We start from the raw sequence: 13,849 nt of genomic DNA, 5'->3' as shown, positions 1-13,849 counted from the left end.
CAAACTTACTTAAATCAATCTCATCAACTAATCAATCGTAGTGCAGTGTAATTTGGTGATTGCACTCTATAAACGTTCAACCAATTTGTAGCTCACTAACAAGCATAGTGCAGATGCAATTAGTAGATAGTTTTATACGATTTTTAAAAAATTTTCCTTCAATTTAATTTTTTTACCCACAGCTTACGATATAGCTGGAGTTTCTAAATAGGCTAAATATTTTAACACTTTGTATGTAGAAGTGAGACACGCACATGCTTTTATCTTGTTCTGTGATATTCATTTGAACATATTAATAATTCTATTTGTACAATTTACTTTAAAGAGCTCCAGTATTAAAGCTGTTTCACGCATCTTTTGAAATGAAAGTTAGAGTATAGCATTCAGTTAAAAAAAGTATTCATGAATAAATACTTAAAAATATTTTTAATTAAATATGAACTACAATTTAAAACTTTATTTAGTAAGCGCTCACATTATTGTGTTACATTAATGAAGTGCAACAAGCTACCAAATATCAGCCACTTCTGATAAGTCAGTTTTCCTTAAAGGAAAACTTTTTAATTTTTTGGTTTTTGAATTAATTATTTCTTCAGATGGCGCTTCATATATTAAAAGATTGCAAATCTAAAGAAAGCTATAGTTTTAAAACATGGAAATGTAGAAACTGTATATGTGCTAGGAAAAGATAACGCTTTTCTTCTAGCACAATTCGTCACCCTAGTACTAGAGGGCGCAGCAATTTTCTTTCAGTAAAGTAAGTAAAGGTTTCTGTTTAAAAAATTAGAGTCCAGTTGTGTGGTGCCATCTTCTATATAAATTTTAATTCAATTTAATCTGAGCTTAATTAAGCTCTATATTGACGTCGGCATAGTTTGTAAATCTGATTGGGTAATATCAATTATAGGTGAATAAATCTTAAAAATGACTAAACGTTGAGATTTAATTATATAAATGATTTATTGAATTATATTATTGTCATCAATGTACAAGTTTTACTTGCATGAGGTAAGGTATATATGTATTTATTTATACATTACACCAATTAAATACATAATAACAAAGTCTCATAACAATTCATTTTTTATGTTCTACTCTAGACAAACAATATTATGATTGTTCTTTTTATTTAATTACAAAATTACTCTTTGGTAATTTATTTTTCTTAACAAAAGCCTTAAACTAATGATAACAGCCGAGAGTAAATAAAATATATTTTTTCTACGAAAGTAAATAACAAAATGCACATTTTACAACAGAAAAAAATTATATTGGTTATTGTATTACCTAATAACCTAATACATTTTGTATACAATATGTAAATATGACTTTATATACCACCAAATGTGTATAAAAAATGATAAATCACAAATATGTATAGTTTTCATTCGGAAGACATGAAGGATATTATTACTAAACATTAAAACCATCGTTGTATTTTCAAAAAAATATACAAACTCAGTTCATAAGTACTTTATATTATCATATATGTGTATATTAAAAAAGGCTATTGTCCTTCATATTAAGTATGTTGGATATTGTCATTGAAATTCCGTGTTGTTGATAATGCAACGAAACAAAAATGGGTTACTAATGGATATGGTTCGTATTCTGTTTGAAGTATCGTAAGCTAAATGCAAATTCCGGATTTCCACATTATGTGAATGTAACCAATTTTTCCTAACATTGCAAATGGGAAGACATGGTGATATGAAACTCAGAATGAGTTTAAAATGTACAAGGAAGACATTTGCCAGATAAAATCTTTACTAATTTGGGAGTACTTAAACTCAAATATCGAATCAATATCATAACGTGTTAGGTATTCCCTTTGTTTCCTCCGAATAATGTTCCTAATTAAAATTTAAAATTAAACAATTTCCCTATATACAGTGTACAGTTGAAACATAACAAATCCAATAAAAGTATAACAACAAGATGTCTCGAAGGGCAAACCAACTGCCGTGTTCCGATGAAAGTGGTTCCAAGGTGGAGAACGACTAGCACTTGGTACCGATATCTGTGAAGGTGATTGAGTTTTTAATTCAGGTAACAATAGCGTGGTCATTTCGTGATCTTCTTCGCTTTTACTGTCACCGCTTTCTTTTTTCTTCGGTTGTTTGTATTTCTTCGGTTTGTCTTTATTGGGTGGTTTTCGAGGTTTCGTTTCGATATAACGAGGCGTACTTGCCGTACTTGTCGATTTAATTATTACTTGTCGTTCTAGAATTCAGTCAGTTTACAAAAAATGCGGTAAAAGTTAAAAAAGTAAACCTTGAAGCCGCACGGAACCCTCGGCTTTGCCTAACGCGTTCGAGGAGCTACATGTGTATCCCCCAAAATCGCGTTTTTCTAAATTACGTATTGTCAAATTCATAAGCAGAGAGTATTCGTTAATCGGTACTTCTTCTATGATGTATTTTTCGCTGGGAATGAGTTTCTCTCCTGGAAGAGTTATTGAATGTGGCAATGTTGTAACGAACAAAGAGTTTAAATTATGGGAAAGAAAATGTCGTGAATTAGGTTTAACGTGTGATATATGAAGTGGCTAAAAGAAGAGGACTGTAGCGTATAATTTGAAAAGTGTAGGTATCGGACTGTGTCCGGTAATACGCTATATATGACTTTGTGCCGGTTAAGCTCGACTCAAGGGAGATGCGCTTACCGGTGTTTCGCATCCAGTGGTTCATAGCTTTGGGAGATGCTTCGACGTAGCATTGTATAAGAACGTCACGTGCGATGGGGGCAGCAACCAGCTGATTGGATACTCTAATCAACGGATGAACTGTAAAATGCGAGGTTAATGCTAGAAAATGCGGCGATTCGGTGAGGTCACTTACAGTGAACTTTGACAATCATTCGTTTACTGACGGAAGGGGGCACGCCATTGCTGGCGATGCATAAGTAAGGCCCCATATCAGTACGCTGTACATTCGTCAACGTCAGAGTTTCGCCGTGATAAGTCGTCATTGCTGCAAATGACCGCGAAAAGCTGAATCAGTTTCGTTATATTAAAGATAAATACATAGTCAATATATTTGAAAAAGTCAAAGCCAGGCTTATACACGTATATGAAATGTACGCCCCATACGTCGCGATATTTCAAAATGCCAAGAAATAATGTCGAGCTAGGCTAGCGTGAGCCATTGCAGGCTGCGAATCGTCGCGGTCACCATCCAACCAATTGGAAGAATAAAGACAAATGTTTAGTTGGGTTCTCAAGCGCTAGCGGATATAAATGCCACTCGCAATGCTTGTTCTGTTTGATGAAACGTACGTTCGCTCTACGGAACAATCATTTCGAAAATTAATAATACCGAAAAGGAAAATCGCTAGATGGTCGGAGCTGATGTCTGGACACGCGCATGAATTTCAATACACCTGGATTATTTTACCGAGACTCTTGAAGATAATGGACAATTTGAAATTTAAATGAGATGAGATTTATCGGGAGCAAAATGCAATCGTGCGAGACTTGTCAGAACTACCTATAGTGTGAGTTACTTGAATTTTTCATTGCAGATGTTCGGAGAAATAATGCAAATCGGGATTTGGTAAGAAGCTGGATTAGGTCTAAGACACAGCATCTGCTTCTATTCCCAATGAGACATCATATCTTGAATATAAACAAAAATTTTCAATTCAGTATCGATTAGATTTACATTACCTTGTTTTTCGCGTATTCCGTCGTGACGTAATATGATTTTTTCGCCACCCTCTCGTTTCCACACGACAGTGGGTTCCGGTACTCCGGTTGCGTAACACCGGAGGGTTATGGTACCGCCTTCGACCGCTACTCCAGAACCTTGTGTCGATTCGTTGTCATTGAGAATATCCGGAGGAATAACGACTTCTAAATTTCCCATCTGCAAGCAGTGTTGATTAACTTCAATTTCTGAAAGGTTTGCTTGGAGTAATTGTTGTCGAAGAGGCGGAATTGTCGAGAGGCGTACCTGACTTCTCATGGGATCCGTGTTGATTTGACACATGTAAGTCCCGGAATCGTTCTTTTGAACGTTTGAAACGTGCAACATCCACGTATTGTGTCCATTATGTGTCACAGAAAGCCTAGGATTTTGGGCTACCATATGAGTATGAATTGCCAGAATCGCTTTGGTATCCGACTTGATCCATGCTACCTGGAAGTCGACGAACTTTTGTATTTAGGTACGGATATTTGCCTTTAAACGTGTGTGATCGGATAAATTCGTCGCGGACTTTTATATATAATTCCATTTACGGTATTTGGCGAACGCGCTGAATGCTTGAGGCTTCAGAGAAGGTATACTCACTGATTTTATTACGAACAGAGTTGGTTTTGAAAGTAGTACGTAGCAAACTCAATAAGTGTGAGTTGCACATCTGATTGGACGTCTTTGTGTTACCTCCGGGAGTAGTAACACAATGCAATCAACGCGTATATGTCCTACTGGTGACTGAAATGGGATGTTTGATGAAATCATTTTTCGACTCATTTTCTTTAGGTGTCTGGGGTTATCGAATTGAAATTATCCGAAAGTAAAGTGGCTTTGTGTTTTTTATTATCGCGCCGCTAGGGACTATTTGACAGTTAAATATTTAGTGTATGGCCAGAACGCCGTCAGTGTCACTTCCGATCGCATGTAATATGTTAACCGTTAGCGGATACGGCTGTTCGTTTTGGCGTCGTCGTAAAAAGGGAGAAAGATGTGTTTGAGTCAGCAACAAACAACATATCCCCAACTTTTTTACCTTGTAAGAAGACAGGTGATTAACAACGCATGTGAAATAGATGTCGCGCCCTTGTGTTACTGTATGGTTCTCTAAGGGGGCCAAGAACTCCGGTTCAGGCTGCTCGGGCATCTGACCTGTAACAAAACGAAAGATAACTGCATAGACTTGCCAACGCGATAAGTGAAGTGAAACTAAAGATATTCAGGAGAATATTCTGCTGAAAGCGAGCTGTGAACGTGTTCGGCGTGCAGAAGGGTCGCGCAACATAAGAATTCAAATACTCTAAATGTCACATTCTGTAAATGAGACTGATTTACATTGGAATGCTGCTTATTAAATATTTAACTCGCTGCCTAGTGGGATCTTGCAGGTGGTGAACCCGTACAAGGGCGGACGTCTGTAGAGGAAACGGTGTTAGTGAATGGCCGCTATCGGCCTGGTGTGCAACTAACTTCGCAGATGTGGTTTAAACAACAAGGTCTGATACCATTCAAGCTATGCCGCCCTACTGTATCGCTTCGCATACACCCTTGTCGTCCCGTCACTCACGGAAAACGTCACTTCTGGCACAGTAAATCGCAAAATCATTCAACTGAGTAGTCTGTGAAAAGCTCTGGTTATACAGTCTCGTTTAGCGTTTGTCATGCTTGAACGAGATGCCGAATTTGTTGCTACCAGTGTTACTCTACGAACGCCGATTTCGTACTCTCCATTGTTTTCAATTGTGAACACCAAAATTGCAAAACAAATAAATTCCACTGTCTCATTGTCCGCTGATAAAAGAACGTCGCAGAAACAACTTGTACAAATAATTACGTTGCAGCCACCGATAGCAATTTTTCCAAAAGAAATGCACGTTTAGTTTTAAATCTATATTGATTTCAGAATTGGACGAAGAGGCAAATCCCTATTATTTCTTTAACTCTATCATCATTCCCAGCGAATGGCGCAGCACTCAAGCCTTCCATTCTCTAGAGCCGACAAGCTGAAAATCTGCAATGAATTTGGATACAGTGTCAGCCTCGCGCGTGAGTAGAACTGAGAGAAGGCCAGGTCAGCAACCACACATACGAATTTCAAAATTCTATACCGTTTTAATACAACTAAACTCTATATACGCTTCCATAACTAAAATTAATTGAAGCCTTTCCTGGAAATAACCCTTCACAAACCATATAACCCTTAATCATACTTTGTTACCGTTACCCAAACAATACAAATCATCTCCCGTATGTCATTTAAAATTAAATTTGAATAAAGATTCGATCCTTTGTAACATAAAAATGCACCTAAAAATTTTAAGTCTAATATCATCGTAAATGTCTAAGTTTTTAAATTATGACAAAATAAAGTCCTTGACGCGATGTAATGGTCAAAACAAAGAATCATTCTATTCCCATTCCCCAATCATTTGGTCGACATTAAAATAGTTAAACTGCCAAAGTTATAAAGTGATAAGTTTTGCTCTAAATAGAACTCAAACTTTATTATGGGTGAAGTTTCGGCGCAGTAAGTTCTATGTTTCGTCAAATTATACAGCAGCATGTATGATGACGCAAAAAATATTTAAATCAAAAGTGAGTTTAGAAGCAAGCAGAAAACAAGAACCTATTTGTATAATTCTTAAGTTGGACGAATTAACCCCTTGTTCCAGCAATCCTGGGATCAAGTCTGGATTTAGTAATTTGCATAATTTAGCAATAGCACTTTTAAATACATGTATTTAATAATAATTTTTCCTAGTATTTTTGATGGTATTTTTGAAAATTTATTGGTGTACTGAGATCTTTATAATAATTACTTTATTATGTAGAAATATAAGCGAGAAATTTGTATTGGCAAGAACATGTTATGTTAGATAATATTAAATTCCTAAAATATCCCTCGGAGCCTGCGTCAGTCTGATGGTTTTTTGTTTATTTCCAAACCTAAGAATGTGGATAGGTGCAGTTTAGATTTAGGACATCGTTGATCAATGGCTGTATACGATTTGGGTGCCAGTGTAAGGGTAGGGGTTGAAAGTTTACGAGTTGCCGTCCACAATACATTCAACGCGTTCAGCATGGTATGCTGTCTAGTAGCACATGTGAGCGCTCCCAATAATAATTCACTGTCGCCGTAGCAGAATCAACAAATTAGTATTGCAGCTACTCCAACATTGCTAATCCGGGATTAGCCGGGACTTTAACGCAGAGCCACAGTCATGGCGGCCGATCGCATTCTGTACACTCCCCAGCATGGGCGCCGTTTTTTCATTGTCTTTTGGGGGGCAGAATGTTCGACGACTATTACTAGAGATAAAATTTTCATACACTAAAGAGCAAATCTCTGCATTGGAGTTCCTTCCATACAATATTGAAATCAAATTTTGTTCGTTTTGTACTTTCAACGATTCTACTTGATGTAATCTGTAAACCAAGACCTGGTTTGCTGTAATCGGAATGAAAATATCGCGTATATCTCAATACCTCATCCGCGTACAGATCTATGGAGATAGTAGAAGTATTTGTTTTTATTTAAGTGCAAAATTGATGGAGTCGAGTGAATTGAAAACGTTTCGTCTAACACAATTTAAGATGAAGAAATGTTATTTGCTAATGATACAATAGGCTCGTGGTGCAATGTGAAGTGAACAATAGATGTGTGTTTTGTTAGTGGTGTGCCTGCAGCCTGCAACCGACACGGCCCAATTTCTGAGGCGGCGCATTGAGCATGGAGGCAGCTGATAGCACCCCGCATTCTCCGTTTGACTAATTTGATGTTATTCAGTGGCTCACGCTACAGAGGTCATGCAGATAAGTGGACTTAGAGCGATAACTAAGCTCCTTAACTTCCCATTTTGTAGTTGGTGGCGCATATGTTGCACGAGATTAGCAAGAAGAGTCCGCAATCAGCGCAGCTCCAACCTTCTTCAGCGGCTCTTTTTAATACGACATAAACCTGTTCGGCGTTTATATCTGACATTTATGGGCCAGTGCGCGCTCAAATTGAGCTGCCAGACGTGTGTACAATACAGTTCCATGAGCCGCACATACACTCTGTTCGAGTCGCTAGCCGGAACTTAACCGAGACTCAATTTACTGGCGGATTAAGACACTCGTAGCTATTCACTAACCCCCCTCGAACAAGCGGTGTTACGGTTCTTAATAAACGAAGACTATGTCATTGTCTCGCGTCATTAAACACGAAATGCTCAATGCTGGGACTACAGAGCTTAGGTAGTCGCTGTTTTTGTATTAAATACAACTGTTCGACAAATATCTAGACTCACTCAAACAAAGCAAAAAGCACCCTTTTGTCACCACTCATAACACAATCGGGACATTGTCAGTAAACTGCAACCTAGGACCGCTCCATATAAGTCCAAATCAAGAACAAATCATCATTAGTTCTGTGTGTGACTATGACACTCAAGAGTATAACGCCATTGATTTTGTTTTATACAGGGTGTGTCAGAACTCGCGCCCCAGAGAAAAATGTCCTATACAATCATAAATGTTACTTTAAGAATGTCCATTGGTTGGTTGCAGAACAAAATTATAACAAGTAGAAAACATTTTTGCTGGCTGTCACTGTAAGTGTATAGTGCTGTCATAATTATCTTGATGGTGACCCCATAAAGTAATCGATAAGTTTCTGTTTCAAGTAATCTGAGTTAATTATTTAATGAGCTGTCCAGACTGACGGAGGCGGCTAAAGCACTTTATAACTTGAGTTAATAACTTTACCAAGCAACAAAAAAGTTCCCAAATGAAATTCGATCAGATTATACAAAGTGCACTCAATAGATATGTTGAACGGTAAATGTAATGAAGTGTAAAATTTTAAATTATTGTGTGATATCAGATTTGAAATTCTCGCTAACATAACATATGTGCATTTAATCGTGATTAATACTTCAAGTAAGGAATTTTACGCTTCATTATTTCTGTGCTGTCAATTAAAGCAAAAATTACATCACCATTTAACTTTTTTTTTAATATATGAAGAGACAACGAATGAATCTGGATCGGAGGATAGCTGCAGCAATATTGCTTTGTCGTAGACTACAATAATTAAATTAGAGAGTGTGATAATGCCTATTTGGTAGTTTTAATATTGTTACATTGTACAAAGGATTTCGATGCACATCATAATGAATTCTAAAACGGTAAACTCAACCTTTAAATCTATCAGCATGCATTTAATGGTTGCAAAGTTCCAACAGTTTGTCTAACAAATTGAAAGCTTTGTATAAATAAGGAAAAAATGACAAGTAATTCATATTCCATGAGGTACTTTTGAGAAAATAAAAATTGTAGACTTTTGGAAGAACTTGTTAGTGAATAGTTGTACAAGGTTAATTAAAAAAACATCAGAAATAAGAATGAAAATATTTTATTACCATAACAATAAAAGAAATTGAAGTGCTTAAATATTGATTCTAGAGACACAATTGAAAAAATATTACTGTATACGTGGTGTTGAAACAAGATAAGTAGCAGGATAAAAAGAAAAGAATGAGGACCTGATACACTAAAAATATATACATATAAACGTTGGAAGAGTAACAAAAAAAGCACTGGTTGTGATACTTTTCTCTAGATAAATAACACGAAATTTGAATATTTCTAGTTTTTAAATAAAATCTAAAGTAAGGTATTTGCAAGAACTCCTTGTTCCCTTTTCTACATCATTAAAAACTAATGAAAGGATCAAAACTGAGTGCGGTTTATTAATTTCAGAGAAAACCGGGTCTATTAATTAGATGAGAGTAGTTAAGCTGTGCCGATTCTAATTCACTTCATCTGCGCATGCGCCATTTCCGGGAATTTAGACCCCCACTCCTGGATCCTGGTTCCAGGAATCCGGATCCCACTCCTGGATTCCGGGAATCCCCCACTCAAAATTCTGAGAATTGTGTGCTATTTTTGGATCATGATGTCATGCATTGAATTTGTCTACGCATGCGTCACTTTGGGGAATCCCACATTGAAAATTATGTGAATCCCCTACTGTGATTGCTATTTTTAGATCAATGAGTCACCACTCGATGAATCACAGCTATTTTTAGACTGATGACGTTGTAGTTATTTTGAGATCATGACATAATAATTCTAAGTAAAATAACCCCGTACCCCTCACCTCTTAGTTTCCCTACATTTGTTCTATATAAACGAGGAAACACGCTTAATATTTAATTCAGTTTTACTTCATTTACGGTACTATTCACATCAGTACGAATTAAATATTATAATATAAATTTACTATTTTGTGATTGTGCAAGAAAAACGTAAATATTCAAGATGAACAGTGCAGCATTTAAAAATTTGAACAAAGATTTAGAAATGGGATCATTTGTTAGCATAAAAAGTATTAAAGTTGATGAAAAGTTTAGTGTGAATTCATTTAGAAAAATTTCAACAATTTATGGACTGAAAGTTATGGTGGATTGTGATGAGTTTTCTACTATATTACCGCATCGGTTCATTGAACGTCTCGCTGATGAAGAAATTGCTGATTTAAATGCGAAAATTAAAAATGGTGCAAAGTTATTCATGATTAGTAGAGGAGCAATTGGAAACACAACAAAAATTGAATTTATTGAAGAATAATTTTTTTCATATAAATTTATGTGAATAGTTTTGCACTATTGTATGTATTTATAATAATTGTTAATAAATGTATAACATTGTGTCATGTATGTAACAATGTATTTCAAATAAATTTTTACTTTTATGTATGCGTTTTCCTTAACCTATCTCAATCCCTAACCATAAACAAAACTATACGTGTCTACTATGTATTTACTCATATCCGCACTGTGTAGGAGTTTGCAATCAGACTTATCACGCAAATCTCAACGTGTTGGATACACCTGCATTAACAAGAATGCTGACGTTATGTCTGAACGTTTTAAAGAGAAGAGAGAAATCTGATTAAATAAATAAAAGTCATTAAATGTTTTAAAAGAATTTATTATTGAGGAATAAGTTTTTTACATAACCATTCATAAATACACTTAGCATTATTTAATGAACACATAAAATCATAATTATCTACAATATGAAATCCACATCTTCTTCTTGTTTTACACAATTTGGGCGATTCGTTGATTTTTTCTAAGTTGACTATTCGTACACATGAGTCGGGTAAAATTTCTCGTAGGAAATCTTCTTTTACGTGACCCTTCACGTAGATGATGATATCAGTTTCACTGTTTTTAAATTCATTTAAATGAAGAAATTTTCTAATAATTGTCGCAACATTCTTCTGTTCTTCGAGTCCTTCGTTGTAACCTAGTAAATGATGATATCTTTCCAGATATTTCACCTGTTTTCTATAAAATAAATCTATGTCTTCATATGGTTTCGAAGGTTTAAAGAGATGATGTAGAATTGATTGAGCATCCATTATAGTTAATTCTTTAACAACAAATTCTGGTATACAAAACCCTTGAATATCACACACATACAAATGCATCTTGTTTTAAGCAATACTATTCTTTTCAATCCAACTATTGTGTTTATCACTAAAACCTAACCACTTCACATAAAACTTATTATCACGTTTCTTAATAACTTTTTCAATCAAGTAGACATTGGGATGTTTTACTTTCTGAAGCTCCATTTCATAAAATCCTCCTGATATATCTTCCCCCTTCTCATCACACAACAAATATGTTGTTGGATTGGTTAATTTAATTTCCTTAATTGTGAAAATTTCATTTGACCAATTGGGAGTATATCCTTTATCAAAAGCATTCCTAAACTTACTTATTCTTACGTGTTCACCAATTTTAAATTTATTATTTTTGTGAGCTAATTTTATATGAGTGAATGCTTGATTTAAAACTTTTTTTTCATTGTTCTCGTTTATTTCTGAAGGTTTCATTTGAATGGTGCGATGGAAAGTGTTATTGTACAATTTTACAACATCATCTAATAGATGCACCCACTTGTAATGACCTTGAAGACTGAATCGTTTCCACATTATATTTTTTAAAGTACGGTTAACCCTTTCAACAATAGAGGCTTTTTTAGAACTAAAAACACTGTAGTGATGAATTCCATACTGTTTCATTAAATTTTGAAAATCTGCATTATAAAATTCTTTTCCATGATCAGTTTGTAAATTTTTTGGTGGTGTTGATAATTTTTCCAAAATGTTTTTCATTGCTCGAGTAACATCAGTTGCATTTTTAGATTTTACCTTTTCACAGAATACATATTTTGAAAAACAATTAATAACTACAAGCATGTATTTGAAACCTTGATTTTCATTAGCAAAAGGAATCATTTCCACAAGATCAGCTTGATAAAGGTCATTAATACCTTTTATTATGACTCTACGTCTATTAAAATTACGTCTTGCAGGCTTGTGTAATTCATTGACAACYTCACTTTTAATTGTAGATTCTTTAAMCTGATAAGATKCTCGTTGCATACGTTTCATTTCTTAAACACTACCAAGCTTATCAATCAATATGCACCAGCTGCACGTATTGTACATTAACAACTAAACATGTTATAATTTGAATCACAAGTTTTATTAAGCTATAATATTGAATTCACGTAATTCCTCAATTATAGAAACAATTTCATTTGAGTGATTTGTATGACCAGCTGCTTGAGATGCTATTAACAAACGAAGTCGTTCAACAAGTTCATTAGGATCATCCCAATGCACATAATCTATTTTATTTCTATTTACTTCTTTAAACATACCTCGACCCGTTTTCGGCGTTGAAGTTGAGAATGATGATAGCTTTTCACGTAATAATGGAGCAATAATTTGTTTATATTTTTTAGATCTTGAAGCAACATTTCGATCTTGCGGATTAAAGTTTCTCTTATATGCGTGGGTTCTATGCAATATATCACTATAGTTATTTAAGTCCTTATCAGTATATATCTTATTGGGATATTTTCTAAATAACAATTCATATAATCCAGGTGTAGCTTCATACACTTTATTCTTTATAGTAATATTTGCATCTTTAAAATTCACTTGCTGTGATCCAACAAAAAACTTATCCTGACGCTTATCATATCTTACACCGAACCTATTGTCGAATTGAGCATTTTCTTTACCATGCAATATATCTTCAATGTAATGTTCTTGCAATTCAATATCTTGTTTCTGATTACTAATTTCAGATTTATTATTCATATTAAAAATATTTTCAAAATCACTGTTTTCGAGTGTTGATGTTTGCTGATGTTGCTGGTTCGAAACTTTATCTTCTGCAATTGCAAATGGCAAAGAATCATTTATATCAATGAAAGGGTGGAATTTCGCTTTAGAATAACTTTCTGTTTTTAAATTATCATTCTCTTTTACTCCATCTACATGTAATTTCTTTGCAATTGTTTTAAGTTCGGTTGTAATCGGTAAAAATTTACGTTGTTGATTCAGCTCATTCGTTTTAACTAAGGCTAATTTATGTTGAAGCTGTTTTCGTTTTTGTATTAATTTTTTTTTTAATTCGATTGTATTTTGCAATGCCTCTGTATTCATATTATTTATAAATTACCTACTAAATGCACACACTAAAAGATATTGTGTAAGATGATGACTTCACAATAAGAACGTTAAATTATAACTAAATTATAGTAAAACCGTGTATTGAGCTTTTATTTGTTTTGAGGATCAATAAACAAATCAAATCCTATTCTGTATCTTCCATTATTAATATCGCTATCTTTATCTATCACTAAAAATCCATAATTATTCTTCCAACACATTGAACACATTTCTTTGAATCTATCGAATGATACATCAGTATTTACATGATCATCATATACATGTCGTAAGTTTAGGTTATCTTGCTTGAAAAGAACGATTAAATTAGCATTATCACGAATTAGATGCTTCGGTACATGTGAATAAGTTTGACATAAGTAAAACGAATCAATATCTTTATGTCGCCCCATAGTAAAATATGCTTTCATAAGATCTTGTTTATCACATGCTACATCATCAAATATAAATATAGAATTCGGTTTTGCTTCATGCGGCTGCGGAAGATTGTTTTCTAAACCACTAAATGCAAAATAGCTCAAACCTTTTATGGGTTTTACAAGCTTTTCCAAATACTGATACTTGGGTTGATATAAAGACTTTGAATAAATGTATAAATTTTCAAATCTGAGAC

General features: G+C 34.4%; 1 protein-coding gene across 5 annotated transcripts in view; it reads right to left on the bottom strand.

Annotated features, from left to right (window-relative positions):
- Positions 1-961: 961 nt before the first annotated feature.
- Positions 962-13,849, bottom strand: part of LOC123006310 (lachesin-like) — a 40,864-nt gene continuing 27,976 nt past the window's right edge. For all 5 annotated transcript variants that reach the window (XM_044400713.1, XM_044400711.1, XM_044400714.1 and 2 more), the window contains 7 exons: positions 4,732-4,847; positions 3,954-4,139; positions 3,668-3,866; positions 2,841-2,972; positions 2,666-2,785; positions 2,275-2,445; positions 962-2,223 (listed from right to left, as the gene is read on the bottom strand). In XM_044400713.1, coding sequence (XP_044256648.1) covers positions 1,871-2,223; positions 2,275-2,445; positions 2,666-2,785; positions 2,841-2,972; positions 3,668-3,866; positions 3,954-4,139; positions 4,732-4,847 — 1,277 coding nt within the window. In that variant the 3' untranslated portion in view covers positions 962-1,870. The remainder of the gene's footprint in view (positions 2,224-2,274; positions 2,446-2,665; positions 2,786-2,840; positions 2,973-3,667; positions 3,867-3,953; positions 4,140-4,731; positions 4,848-13,849) is intronic.

The sequence above is a fragment of the Tribolium madens genome, unplaced genomic scaffold (assembly GCF_015345945.1).
Source record: "Tribolium madens isolate multiple individuals breed KSU strain unplaced genomic scaffold, Tmad_KSU_1.1 Scaffold_2;HRSCAF=44;Tcas5.2_LGX, whole genome shotgun sequence".
NCBI classification, from domain to species: domain Eukaryota; kingdom Metazoa; phylum Arthropoda; class Insecta; order Coleoptera; family Tenebrionidae; genus Tribolium; species Tribolium madens.
The sequence above is the reverse complement of the archived record's forward strand: the minus strand, read 5'-3'. Positions and strand labels throughout refer to the sequence as shown.